Below are 14227 nucleotides of genomic sequence, written 5' to 3'. Positions count from 1 at the left end.
CTTCCACTCTTTTCGAGAAGGTGCAGTCTCTCTTCGCGGCGGGGTCTGAGTCCCAGAAGGTGTCCAAAGACATCATGCAGATGGTCTGCGGAAAACGGGCTAGCCACATTGAGTATCGACGAGAGGGGGCATTGCGAGGCATCAGCGACGGATACGTCCGAGATGCCTTACGGAAGATTCCGCCCACATCGGAATATCTCTTTGACCCGAACCTCCTGTCGGCCCAGCTGGATAAGTTGGGGGGAGTGAAGAAGTGCCTCGCACCTCAGCCTAGCACGTCGCGACCAGCTCCTCCCGTTAAACCTGTGACTGTGCAGAACTCGCAGCCCTTTCGTCCTAGAGTTCAGCAGGGGAGAACCATTGCGAGAAGGGAGCACCCTGAGAGTCGAGGTCCAGAACCAGCCCGTAAGGCCGCTAAAGCTTTCCCTCCCCGAGGTAGGTTCCGGCCCAAGGAAAGAGCAGGGAAGCCAGACCGTAAGAGGTTTTAACAGCGGGCCCTCTTTTCAAGGGGGTCAGTTGCGCTCATTCGCAGGTAGGTGGAGGAACCTTGGTGCCCCTACTATCATCCTTAAGATGTTAGATGGCTACCGAATTCCATTTTCATCAAAACCTCCACTAAATAATAATATTGATTTATTTAACTCCCCTTTCGCCACTAAGACTTCTGTGGCAATGACAGAACAAATAGAAAAACTCAAAGCCCTTAAGGTTTTAGAGTCGGCACCTGCCACTCCCTCATTTATTTCTAACATGTTTCTGGTCCCCAAATCAGATGGCTCAAAGAGGCCGGTCTTTAACTTAAAGTATTTAAACAATTTTCTGACTGTCAGTAAATTCCGTCTGGTAAACGTTTATCGAGTTCCTACTTTTCTACAACCGAATGACTGGATGGTTAAAGTGGACCTCACACATGCTTACTTTCATGTACCTGTGAGTGAGCAGCATAGATGTTTCCTTAGACTTATCTATAGGAATGAACTCTTGCAGATGACATCCCTCCCCTTTGGCTTGGCCACCGCACCTAAGGCATTCGCAACCTTCACTAACTTGGTAGCGCAGGAACTGCGGAAGAGAGGGATGAGAATTCTAGTGTATCTGGATGATTTTTTATTAGTAAACCAATGCCTGCCTACTTTAAAACACCAGTCTATTGAAATGGTGGAGTTTTTGCAAGGCTTGGGATGGCATATACAATTTGATAAGTCAATATTAGAACCATCACAACAAGTTCAATTTCTTGGTATCAGCTGGAATACTCTAACTAATGAAAAGTCTCTCCCTCAGAACAAGGTTTCAGCCCTATCTTATTTGTTAAAGGGTTTTATTCAGACGGGTAGGTGGTCACTAGATAAGGGGCGCAGCCTCTTGGGCTCTTTAAACTTTGCTAGTTTTGCAGTTCCAAGAGGCAGGCTCAACAGCCGGCACATACAGAAAGGGTGCTTAGGACTCAGACACTACCACCCTTGGGAGTCATCACCAATTCCGGCAGCTACCGCTCGGGAATTGAGATGGTGGGTTCGATCGCTCACCCTGACGTCACCTATACATCTGCCGCTGTTTGAGCATTACCTGACAACCGATGCCTCTGATCAGGGTTGGGGTGCCCAGCTGGACGAAAAGCTTCTCAGCGGTGTGTGGGCTGATGACCAGCTGAATCTTCACTCCAATGTAAAGGAGATGCTCGCCGTGTTGGCTGCCTTGTCTCCTCACGCGCTTGAGCTATCTGGCTCGGGTCTTCTGATCCAGTCGGATAACAGGTCTGTCGTATCTTATCTCCGCAAGGAGGGTGGTACCAGATCAACTCAACTCCTGAGCTGTACTCGACTAGTGCTAGATGTTTTGGATAAACACTGTGTCTCCATGACAGCACAATACTTACCCGGTCGTTTCAATGAAGTAGCGGACTGTCTATCTCGTCATCGTGCTGTACCCGAATGGCACTTGCTACCCTCTTTCACAGAGGTAGCATTCAGAAAATGGGGACGACCCGAGATAGACCTATTTGGCTCTAGGACAGCGCATGTGGTTCAAAGGTATGTTTCTCTTGATTTTCAGGACGACAAGGCAGACTACCACAATGCTTGGAGCAGGGACTGGGACTATCAGCTGGCTTGGATCTTCCCTCCCCCGTGCCTCATGCCGAGGGTTCTTTGCCACCTAAACAGGGCAAGGGGATTATACCTGGTAGTGGCTCCTCGTTGGGAAAGGGCATTTTGGAGAGCGGATCTGAAGTGTCGGGCCTTGGGTCCACCTCTTACGATTCACAATCTAGGAGAAGCACTGATAGACACCAGGACCAACAACCCCCCTCCTCAAGTAGAGTCCTTCACTCTGGAGATTTGGCTTTGTGGGGGTGGGACAAAAACCTAACAAGATGGTCAAGTCAGCAGAAGGAACTTCTTAGATCCGGGTGGAGAAGTTTCACCCTTCGCACTTATGCTCCGGCATGGCGGAGGTGGCAGCGCTGGGCGTCAGAGAATCAGCTCGATGCCACGCGTCCCAAAGCTGAAGACTTAGCCAGGTTCCTAGCCGATCTACACATCAGAGAAAAGCTATCGCTGAGTACCATTTTAGTTCACAAGTCAGTGATGTGTACCTTAGGCTCTCCCGAAGATAATAGAGAGCTGACCTCGAATCCGATAGTGAAGAAGATATTAAAAGGGATATCTTTAGCTAGATTAAGGCCTTCAAAACCCCCCATTTGGGACCCGAGGATTGTATCATCATGGCTGGAGAAGAATTTGCCTCAACATATTACTCTCTTTGAAGCATCAAGGAGAGCAGCCACCATCCTGCTTTTGGCATCAGGGCGCCGAGTCCACGATCTCACATTGCTCCATTGCACAGCTGAAAGATTGTCAGTGGACAGTGAAGGCATCTCCATTTGGCCAGTGTTTGGTGGCAAGACAGATTCGGCAGACTGGCAACAATCAGGGTGGAGACTGGCTCGCTCGGAGTCTAGGAACATAGACCCTGTCTATTGGACGGAAAAGGTCATAGAACTGTCAAAGGAACGGAGAGCGCAGGCGATACTACCTAGCCTATTTATTACAACTTGTGGGACAGTGAAAGCAGCCTCCAGGGCAGTAATTGCAGGTTGGATTAGGACAGTCCTCAGGGATGCTGGTGTAGAGGATCCACCTGGCAGCATCCGTTCAGCAGTGGCATCTCTGAACTGGCTGCAGAATTATAAGCTGGACGATATACTGTCACGTGGTAACTGGAGAAGTCCCAATACCTTTGCCAGGTTCTATAGAAGGGAAATTGCAGAATCGGCTGGCCGAGTCAACACCGACCCATCTGTTGCTGACCTTTTTCAACCTCTGTAACTGGTTAGCTGATTTCTGGAAATCTTGCCCCTATTTTCTTTTTAGCAAATAAATTTAAATATTATATTTGATTCACATTAGCATAATGTCACCAGGCGATAACAAACAATATCTCACTTTATAGGTTTTAAATAAAGCCTATGCTACATAATGAAAAAGTTTTACCTTACAATAAAACTTATATTATGTACTTAGCTTTATTTAAAACCTAGGCAAGGGCTGCCTGATGAGATCTAATGAAACATGAAATTATAGCATCATTGGTGGCGTCCCCACTACTGGCGCCGCCTAAAGGATGCATTAGGAACTAGCAGGTGACATTGGCGGGAGATTTAAACTAAGAATTACACACGAACTTGGTAAGAAACGTCGATTTGGCTGCAAAATGGTAATGTTTATCTCACTTTATAGGTTTTAAATAAAGCTAAGTACATAATATAAGTTTTATTGTAAGGTAAAACTTTTTCATTTGCATATGTGTGTTATTTTTATCCACGCAGCGTGTAAAAAAAGACATTTTTAGACAAATAAATTAATCAGCCATTAAGTTGGCAGGTATGTCATGACATTCAAACATGAACCTAAAATCTCTTGAACGGAACTATTTAAGAAATTAAATTAAATTAAATTTAAAGCTGTAGGGTGAGGGGAAAGATGTATGAAAACTGCAAAAACCTACTTAAATTTCAATGACGTATCCTATTCCTTGCCTCATAAAATACCCAAAAAAATCATGAGCCCTTATAAGTACATACATTAACAACACACAAATAAAATTATAATATTTCACTAAACACCACATTGAATACAAATCATACAAGATGGCTGCCATGATTTGGCTTCAATGCCATTCATACAAAGTCGCACTAATGCTCTGTCCAGGGCTTTTTAGGTCCATGCTTTCAAAGAACTGTACACAGGCCACTGAGAATGTGTAGAAATTCAATTAAATGGAACTAAAAATTGTAATTAATTACCACGGCAACACTGATTAACACCAATTTTAGAACAATTTAAAGGAGATTCAAACGTGAGGTAATATTAATTAATTAAATAATAATCAGGTAATTCGAAAATTTATGAAAAAAAATAAAACAGATGCTGAAAATCGAGGTCCTCGGCTGCCCCTTCAAAATTTGGGTTGTATCTTTGGAATAAATTCGTAATAATAAGAATTATTCCCGTGTAAATCTAATTTTCGCAGCCGATTACTGCCGCGGTCAGCCCTTCGAGTTCAGCTATTCAAAGTAAATTTGTAAAAATACCACACATTTCCCCGTAAATCAAATTTTCGCAGCCGGCGATGTAAATTCGTTAAAATACAATATATTTCTGAATAAATCGAGATTTCGAAGCCGATTTCCGTGGCAGCCGGCCTTTCAAAGTAAATTATGGTATATTTCCGCGTAAATCGAATTTTCTCGGCAGATTTTTGTGGCGACCGGCTCTTTAAACTCGGAGATTTGAAGTAAATTTGGTAAATATACAATATATTTCCGGGTAAATTGAAATTTCGTGGCCGATTTTCATCAGTGCCGGCCACAGACATAGGAATTAATAGACGAGAAGATAATGGCGAGGGGTAAAATCAACTGTTGAAGAACGAAGGGGGTGAAGCTGTCTGTGATTCGTCAATAAATCAATCTGACAGTAAATAGGCATCTCGAATTATAATATCACCATTTACTTCTTAAAAGTAAAATCTGCTTTTGAATGAATAGACATTTTTACATGGGAGCGCAAATTACTCGCCACGTTATGAACAAATTTGCGAAGTCCAAATTCGGCAAAGTAAGGCAGCTTCTATATTCAGAGTCGTAGTTAGTTTCAGAGTATTTAGTTAAGACACTTTTATAAATGTTCATAATTTACTTCCTAGCAACCAACTAGCTTTGTGTTTCGCGTCCAGACATGTTTCTACAACTGATCTATATTATACGATGTGAATATGCTTAAAATAAAGTAAAATAATGCTTATATATGGAATGTAATACGACAATTGGGTTTATTCTCTTTTTCACATCTATTTTTACAAGTTTTCATAGCACAAGTCAACATTTTGCCGTGTTATTTAGTAAAATGAACCGATGATGCCTCGACCATAGTTCGCACAAGAATGATGACGTCACGTTTTCAAATTTCACTTGAGGCCATACGCGAGCACAGCCGGCTCCAATGGAACCGGTATGGGGAGTGGGGGTAATACGCTTTTAATCACTTAGGGCAGGTCTACTAATATTCATATGTCTATGGTGCTGGCCCTTTAAATTCAGATATTCTAAATAAATTCGTCAAAATACGATATATTTAAGCGTAAATCGAAATTTCGCAGCCGATTTCCATCGAGGCTGACCCTTTAAATTCAGATATTTGGTGTAAGTTCCTAAAACTACATACGACATATTTTAGCGTAAAATCGAATTTTCTCCGCGCCCTTAAAAACTCGGATATTCAAAATAAATTCGAAAAAATACGACATTCCAGTGTAAATCGATTCAGAATAAATAATACTAATTAGTACGATGCATAACCATGTAAAATACATTTTTTACATGGTTAGGATTCAGATTTACGAAATTTTATGATTAATTTTCACAAAAAGTGAATTTTTTCGAACAAGAATAAATTTTCATGCGCGGGTAAAAATAAATTTTGAATTTCGAATTAGGAATCAACGAATTAAGAATTGAAAAACTATTATGCAAGAAAAAAAAATTGTGAGGATTATGCGTTTTTTCAAATTATCAGGGTTCGAATGTATTTAAAACTTCTTTGTATTTATAATCTGTTGAATTTTATCTTTTGGAAGAAGTCGATGTTTGTTTTTGACTTGACTATACACGGTGTCCGGAAACTCGTAGTACAAGCGGGAAACTGGAGAATCTACACCACATGGGGAACCCAAATAAACATAATTTTTTTTGATTTGAGCATTTTCACAAAAAAAAAAAAACCAAAAAAATATATTTTTCGGCTATTTTAGGGTTAAAGTTTTTTCTGGTGTTTAGAGTTGACCAACAGATGTTTTAACCCTGCAGAGCAGAAATATTTTATGATTACACCGGATTAAATGAAGGGTGATTTCAAAATAATGCTTCAAATCCGAGTTTCTTCATTTGTTTTACTTTCAAATAGTTTTAATTAGTTGGGTATGTAATGAAACGCTGTTTTTTTATCAAAGATGGAGAAAAGACTAACATTTATTTCATATAAGTTTACATATTAAATACATAGATGGCAGCACTAGTCTTATATTGTTGTTATCATTTCAACACCCCCACTATAACTAACAATATAAATACAATTAAATTAAACAATTTTCACACCTAGTTTATCCAAAAATTCATAATGTTTTGTGGAACCCAAACTTTTGGTGAACAAATCAGCAGGCATTTCAGCTGTTGGCAAATACTTAACATTTACAATATTATTTGCTACACATTCTCTACAAAAATGATATTTAACCTTTTGAACGCGTTAATTTGCTCCGTTTTATCTATACCCGTACGCGGTACATATTTTCAAATACCTATGCACGCAATTAAATGTCAAATTATAGCATTCTGGCATTATTTATTGGACTATATAGACAGAACAGATTATTCTCCACAATATGAAAACAAATCCTCGTGTTTCAACACTCTTAGATGTTTATAAAAACAAAAACATAAAATTTCATACAAAGACGTACCGTATCTTTTGAATGTGGTCCCGCCATTCACTCGCCGTGTGTGTACTTAGGCCACTGCGTTGATAGACATAAGTGGGACACCATGATCACTTATCATTTTTAGTTCTGAAAACTTTTTCTCAAACTCTTTTCTAAACTCAACACTTAAAAATAACACATAAATTTTATATCACTTAATAAATATTGTTTTTTAAGCACTTTAGAGGAATCTCTGTCTGTCACATTTTTTTGGAACTATGGTAAACTTTAAAACAGGGTTCGATACATAAAGACACACCACATTCTTTACATACGTATCTCGTTAACTGCATTTTTTTATTTTTCAATCGGCATACACGACATTGTCTACGCGGTTTTTTTATTTTGCCAGTTGATGGAATCAATTCGGCCATATGCTTAGCGGCATATTTAGGCAAAACCCGAAACGGGTTGAGGTGGGCTGATGTATTAGGCTCTGGTATTTGAGAAATCTCTGGTTTATATTTCTCAACTAGTTGCATAATAAAATAGTTTTACCTACCAATAAAACTTATATTATGTACCTAACCTCATTTAAAACCTTTATTGAGAGAAGCATTCTCAAATTCCCTTTCGCGTGGCACTTTCCCGCTCTTTTTCAGCACCTTGTGTTGGACAAGTGGTCACCAGATGCTACACAAAAGTAAAGCGTCCCCTATGCGACTTTTGTTTACGGCATTCTTTCTCATTAGTTCTCACCAGGCAGTGATTGCCTAGGTTTTAAATGAGGTTAGGTACATAATATAAGTTTTATTGGTAGGTAAAACTATTTTATTATGTAGCCTGAACCGTCATTTAAAACCTTTATTGAGATCTGTTTGTTATCGACTGGTGACCACTAACGCTAATGTGATCTATTATAATACGTCAAAAAACTGGAATACCTACTCACGTGTTACAGTGGGTGGAATAGGGAGGCTACAGACAATGCCCTATTTACCTCTAGGGGAGTGTTAACTTCCCTTCTGTAGAATTTGGCAAAGGTGTCCCGGCTCCTCCAGTTCCCTCGAGCCAGGATGTCATCCAATCTAAAATTATCCAGCCAGTTAAGTGACGCCACTGCTGCCCGTACACTTCCCGGGGCAGCTGTGATCTTAGCTTCTTCTAGAATTGTTTTGACCCAACGGGCGATGACTGTTCTTGAAGCTGCCTTAACTGCTCCCGATGTAGTGATGAAGAGTTCTGTTAAATTCTGCTTTGTTTCCCTCCGTTCTTTGGAGGTTTCAATCAGTTTCTTAATCCAGTATGCTGGGTCTATATTTGGCTGATTTCCGTTTCTCAACCTCCAACCTGACTGTTGGTATGTAGCAGAGTCAGTCTTGGATCCGAAAACTGGCCATAACGAGACCCCTTCCTCATTTATGAATAGTTTGTCTGGCGAACACTGTAACAAGGTCAGGTCATGCACTCTTCGTCCCGAAGCTAACAAAAGTAAAGTCGCTGCCCTTCTCGAGACTTCAAAGAGACTCAACTTTTTGGGTGGGTTAGCTTCTAACCAGGTCAACACCATTCTGGGATCCCAGATAGGAGGCTTAGACAGTTTAGGATGCTTTAATGCTGCGGCTTTGAGAACTTGTCTGACTAGAGGGTGTGAGCTTAGGTTTCCTTCTTCCGGGCTACTGAAAGTTGTTACTACCGATTTATGGAGTCGAATTGTGCTGGGAGAGAAATTGTCTTCTAAACTAAGATCTGTTAAAAATCTTGCCAGGTTACTTCCTGTAGGGACATTCGGGTTTACCCCGTGATTTAATGCCCACTTTTGCCACCTAAGCCATGCCGGTTTATATGTTTTAAGTGTGGATTCTCTCCAACCTGACTTTAAAAATTCTTTCTGTTTGTCCGACCAATCTGTTAATGACTGACTCCACCCCGGCACTTCCACACCTCCACAATAAAATCCTCTACTTGTGGAGGGGGTTTCAAGGTTCTGGTGTCTATCAGCACTTCTGTCAGGTTCATTATGGTGAAAGGAGGGCTCGTCGCTCGACTTTTCAAGTCTGGTCTCCAGAATACTTTCTTCCATCTCGGGGCTACAATCAGGTATAGGCCCTTGGCCCGGTTGAGGTGTGCGAGAACTCTCGGCATGAGGCACGGAGGGGGGAACACCCAAGCTAGAGGAAAATCCCACTCTCGAGTCCAAGCGTTGACAAAACTTGCCTCTTTGTCGAATACATTTAGGGACACATAATCTTCTACAACGTGAGCTGTCTCCGATGCAAACAGGTCTATAGTTGGTCTCCCCCATTTTGCAAAAATCAATTTTGTTGCTGCTGGTAAAAGATGCCACTCCGGAGGTTCGCGTTTTCTGGAGAGTTGATCTGCCACCTCGTTGAACCTTCCTGGTAGGTAGTGAGCAGACAGTGAAATGTGATACGTGTCTGTCATCTGAAGGACTTGACGAGTCGCTTCGAGCAATGTCTTGGATCGTGTGCCGCCTTCGTTGCGAAGGTACGCAACCACCGATTTGTTGTCTGACTGGATCAGGAGACCCGAGTCTGACAGCTCTGGCCCGTGAGGAGTAAGTGCTGCCAGCACGGCGAGCATTTCCTTGACATTGCTGTGGAGAGGTTGCTGTGTTTGGGACCAAGCTCCACTCAATCTGAGGTCGTCTAGCTGCGCACCCCATCCCCAGTCCGAGGCGTCGGTCGTGAGGGTATGACGAATCACTGCTTGATGCATTGGTGACCACGTCTGCAGGGACCTGCTCCACCATCTCAGCTCCTCTATCGCTGTTCGAGGAATGGGATGGAGTCGTCTCGGTTTGAATGCAGGCAGCTTGCGACTGGCACACTGTAACATGCGAAGGTTAAGCCTGCCTCTATGAATGGCGAAACTAGCAAAATTGAGGGTACCCAAGAGGCTCTGGGCCTGCTCAAGTGACCACCTTCCTAGATTAATGTATTGTTTCAGTAAATTTGTTATTTTCGCTATTTTAGTTTGCGGGAGGCCTTTTAAGCCGTCCCTTGAATTCCATGAAATTCCCAAATATTCAATTTTCTGAACTGGACACAGAGTGGATTTACTGAATTGTATTATCCACCCAAGAGTTTGTAACATTGAAATAGTTTCGAATGTATGCATTTTCAATATATTTTCATTTTGATGTACTATCAAAAAATCATCTAGGTAAACAATTATTCTGAGACCTTTGTCTCTTAATTTTTGCGCTATCCAATTGGTAAGTGAAGCAAAAACCTTTGGAGCTGAGGCTAGTCCAAAAGGCAAACATGTCATTTGAAGCAGTTCTCCATTAAAAATCAGTCTCAAAAAACGGCGATGATTCTCATGAATTGGAAGGTGAAAGTAGGCTTGAGAAAGGTCCACTTTAACCATCCAGTCGCCTGGTTGAATAAATGTTGCAACCTTATTAACATTAATAAGTCTGAATTTGCTAATAGCTAAGAAATTGTTCAAACGACGAAGGTTGAAGACCGGCCTAAATGACCCGTCTTGCTTCGGTATGAGAAACATCCGTGACAGAAAGGAAGGCGATATTGAAGCTGATTCCAATATCTTTTCCTTTTTCATTTTGTCTATTTGTCGTGTCATTTCGTCTGTGATTTGGGTTTTATAAGTTGAGCTTACCGTGTCTGCCACTATACTTAGAGGGGGTTTCTGCCGAAAGGGTAGCTTGTACCCTCGCAACATGGTTAGCAGTGCTGGTGGTGCTTCTAATTCTTCCCATTTGCTTATGAAGTGCTGCAATTGCCCCCCCTGAAACGCCTTCTCCGGATAGTCATAGCCTATCCTTGTTGCCAAAATTCCTTCTTGGTTTGGCTGGTCCCCTCTTGTCCGCACCTCTTGCATCTTGATTAGATCGCCCTCCGCGGGGGGCTTTGTTGTCTCGGAAGGGCTTGTTGTCCCGAAACGTCCTGCTTTCCCGAAAGGGCCTGCTCTCACGAAAAGGCTTCCTCACTGGCACTTTCTTGGGCATCTGCGAGCTGGTTGATGGCTGAGGGTCGAAGCTTGAATGTGGGAAGCATTTATCCAGTCCTCCCATCCGCTGAATCTGGGATTCTAGCTTCATTGGTTCAAAAAGATAACCCGCTGCTGGAGGAATATTTTTGACTGCCTCCCGTACGTAGCGGCTCTTTATCTCGTTAAGGATTGCATCCCTACGATGCTGGATCGCATTTGCTCTCCTTCCACAGACCATCTGCAGGACATCTTTGGTCACTGTCTGATATTGCGTATCCGGGGCAAATAGCGACTCCACTTTCTTGAAGAGGGAACCTGCTGACAATTCCTTGCCTTCCTCTGCACTCCAGTTTACCAGTTCCTGAAGAGATTTCTTGAGGCACTCATTTTGCTGCAACAGGGCATGGCTTAGTGACCCGCAAAATTTGTCAAGTGACCCCGCGTATTGCTCTGCCTTATTCAAATGCAGAAACTCTCCATTAACCTCCAACTGGTTGAACATGGGGTTGGCCAGGTATTTTCTTACGACCTCCCCATACCTTACTTCGTTCCATTCAGGCGAACCGAAGTGTTGTAAATCTTCGATTTTCTTTACGCGGTTTGCGTCCGCCTTAGGAACTGTAGGTTCCTTACACGTGGTTTCCGCCATCGATAGGTTTAATTCCTTGAATTCATGATTAGGATTTACTAATCCCATCCCTAGCGAAGATCGTGAATTTCTCTCCACGTGTATCTCTTGATCTTCCGATGATGCGTCCTCGTCGGAATCCAAGTTTCTCCTATCTTCGTATGTTTTAGCCGCCATAAAATCCTGAATAAACGAGCTAATGTGCTCCACTTGAGCCGTGAGTTTATCAATGCGATGTTTTTTCGTAGATTTGGTCGATTTCGGCAACTTTCGTTTCGGCTCATTTTGTTTTGGCAAAATGATCTTGTTAACTTCTTCTACCGTCATCTCTACCGAATCGGATGATGACATCTCGGAGCCACTCATTGTTAAATTGGACAAGAAACCAAAACACAAAACACAAGGTACACAAAACACAATGTAAATAAACAAACAACACAAAATGGCCGACGAACTTTTCCGTCGTGTTCACCACGTGTTTTATCTTTTTAAACAGTTAAAAATTATTTCTTTTAAAAATACTTCGAACAGCCTCGCTGTTATAATATAATGTATTATCTTGAAATAATTATACACTTAAAATAATTATATACGGGAAAAATCGTTATAAATTCGGAGCTACTTCGCAACGACAACGCCAGCGACGGAATTTAAAACGCTAATGAGAAAGAATGCCGTAAACAAAAGTCGCATAGGGGACGCTTTACTTTTGTGTAGCATCTGGTGACCACTTGTCCAACACAAGGTGCTGAAAAAGAGCGGGAAAGTGCCACGCGAAAGGGAATTTGAGAATGCTTCTCTCAATAAAGGTTTTAAATGACGGTTCAGGCTACATAATAACCGCCAATTGAAAATCTGCTAGAGATTTTTTTATACCTGTCACTTGGGTGTACAAAATAAATGAATTCAATAAATATAGGTCAAGTATGTGAAAAAATACTTTTTTATACCATTTTATGGTCTTCCTCAAACAGGATAAACTGCTCAGCATCATGTCGCTTTTGTCAACAGCTCCCATAGATTTATTGTAATCAATGACACAGGCAGGCTTGCGAATGGGTTGTTTAGTTTGGTGATTTATTTTACTGGTTTCCTTAAATGAGTTATCGTGCAAGGTAGTTAGCATATGTACATCCCTTTTATCACACCATTTTAATGCTAAAAGGGGACCGCGGCTTTTTGACTCAAATTCGCCTTTTTTCAGTTTAATAAATTTTGGCATTTCCTTCCGGTTCTTTTTTACCGTCCCACAGGCATTTGTTTTTTTCGAATGCAAAAAATTGAATAAATTTGGACTTGAGTACCAATTGTCACACCATAAATTGTGCCCTTTGCCAAAATAATCAGTTAGGAGTGTAGTAACAACAGCGCCGGTTATTCCCAAGTTTTGTTCATCTGTAATTTCCGTGCCTTCTCCGCAGTAAATTATGAAATCTAGAATGTATCCAGTTTTCACATCACACAAAACAAACATTTTGATTCCAAAGCGATGTCGTTTTGATGGAATATATTGCTTAAAAATTAGCCTACCCTTGAAAACAATGATACTTTCATCTATACATAGGTCTTCATAAGGTATCACAGACTCCTTAAATAGTGTTCGGGTGTGATTTAAAATTAACCTTATTTTATAAAGACGATCTATAGGAAGCGAATTTGAGTCACAGAAATGTAAATTTTGCAACAACAATTGATATCGGTCTCTACTCATGAGCTGGCCAAAAATAGGGGAACTTAGAAATATATTTGTACTCCAATACTCTTCAATAGTCAAATGTTCGTTTCTTGTCATAAGCATGGTTATTGCAAAAAATAGATACATTTCTTCAATACTTGTGTCCTTCCACTTATGAATTCGTGACTTCGCACCAAATTCCTTTGAAATGAGAAGAAAAGTATGGTAGTCGTTTGTTTCTCGAACAATTTCATTCATAATCGAGCGATTTAAAAAATGTTCAAAAAAATCACTTTCTGTTGAATTTTCGTTAAATTGTACAGAAACGCCGGATTGAAAATCATCAAATTCGTGTAATATTGGAATATGAGGTCCAGACATCCAGGAGTGTAGCACTTCTTCACTTACAGACTCATTCGCTTGAGTTTCTGTATCTGAATGTTCCGAAGGTTCAAATTCATCTTCGGACATTTCATAATCAGAATCCAAAACGTTCAATATATTTTCAATTTCATCATCTTCCAAACTATGGGCCATTTTTTATCCGAAAAATCAAATGAATTAAAAAACTAAAAACTTGTGAACGTTTCCTAATAAATTTTGAAATAGTATATAAAACACGAAAATAACACGCACTTTAGTAATATATAACTAATACATATATATAACAAAATATATTTAAATTAATAAAGTATATAGTAAAGTCAATAACTCAGTTTTGTAACACAGTAAAATGTTAAAAAATACGCGCAATCGGCACAATATGGTCACTCGTGGATACAGTAAAATTGAATTTGCTAGACGAAACACAAGAAATCAAATAAAAAATTGATTTCTGAAGTGAACAAATTAATTTGAATTTTTCGTAATAATTCAATATTACAGCAGAACACAGAATGTTATCGGCGCAGATTCCACAGATCAACTCGGCGCGCGCAAGCGCAGATAACATACTAGTACTAACGCCA

At 40.8% G+C, this 14227-nt stretch overlaps 2 protein-coding genes across 2 annotated transcripts in view; both read right to left on the bottom strand.

Annotated features, from left to right (window-relative positions):
• Positions 1–14227, bottom strand: part of LOC149409174 (proto-oncogene tyrosine-protein kinase ROS-like) — a 264442-nt gene that overhangs the window by 150064 nt on the left and 100151 nt on the right. The window lies entirely within an intron of this gene.
• Positions 8744–10982, bottom strand: LOC149409179 (uncharacterized). The gene is made up of 2 exons (XM_089650103.1): positions 10624–10982; positions 8744–9828 (listed from the first exon to the last, which is right to left on the bottom strand). Exons 1-2 carry the CDS (start codon positions 10843–10845, stop codon positions 8890–8892), a joined length of 1161 nt encoding a protein of 386 aa, XP_089506229.1. The 5' UTR covers positions 10846–10982; the 3' UTR covers positions 8744–8889.

This window comes from Hesperophylax consimilis, unplaced genomic scaffold, assembly GCF_061612785.1.
Source record: "Hesperophylax consimilis isolate HC1 unplaced genomic scaffold, BYU_Hcon_1.0 scaffold_34, whole genome shotgun sequence".
Taxonomy (NCBI): domain Eukaryota; kingdom Metazoa; phylum Arthropoda; class Insecta; order Trichoptera; family Limnephilidae; genus Hesperophylax; species Hesperophylax consimilis.
The sequence above is the reverse complement of the archived record's forward strand: the minus strand, read 5'-3'. Positions and strand labels throughout refer to the sequence as shown.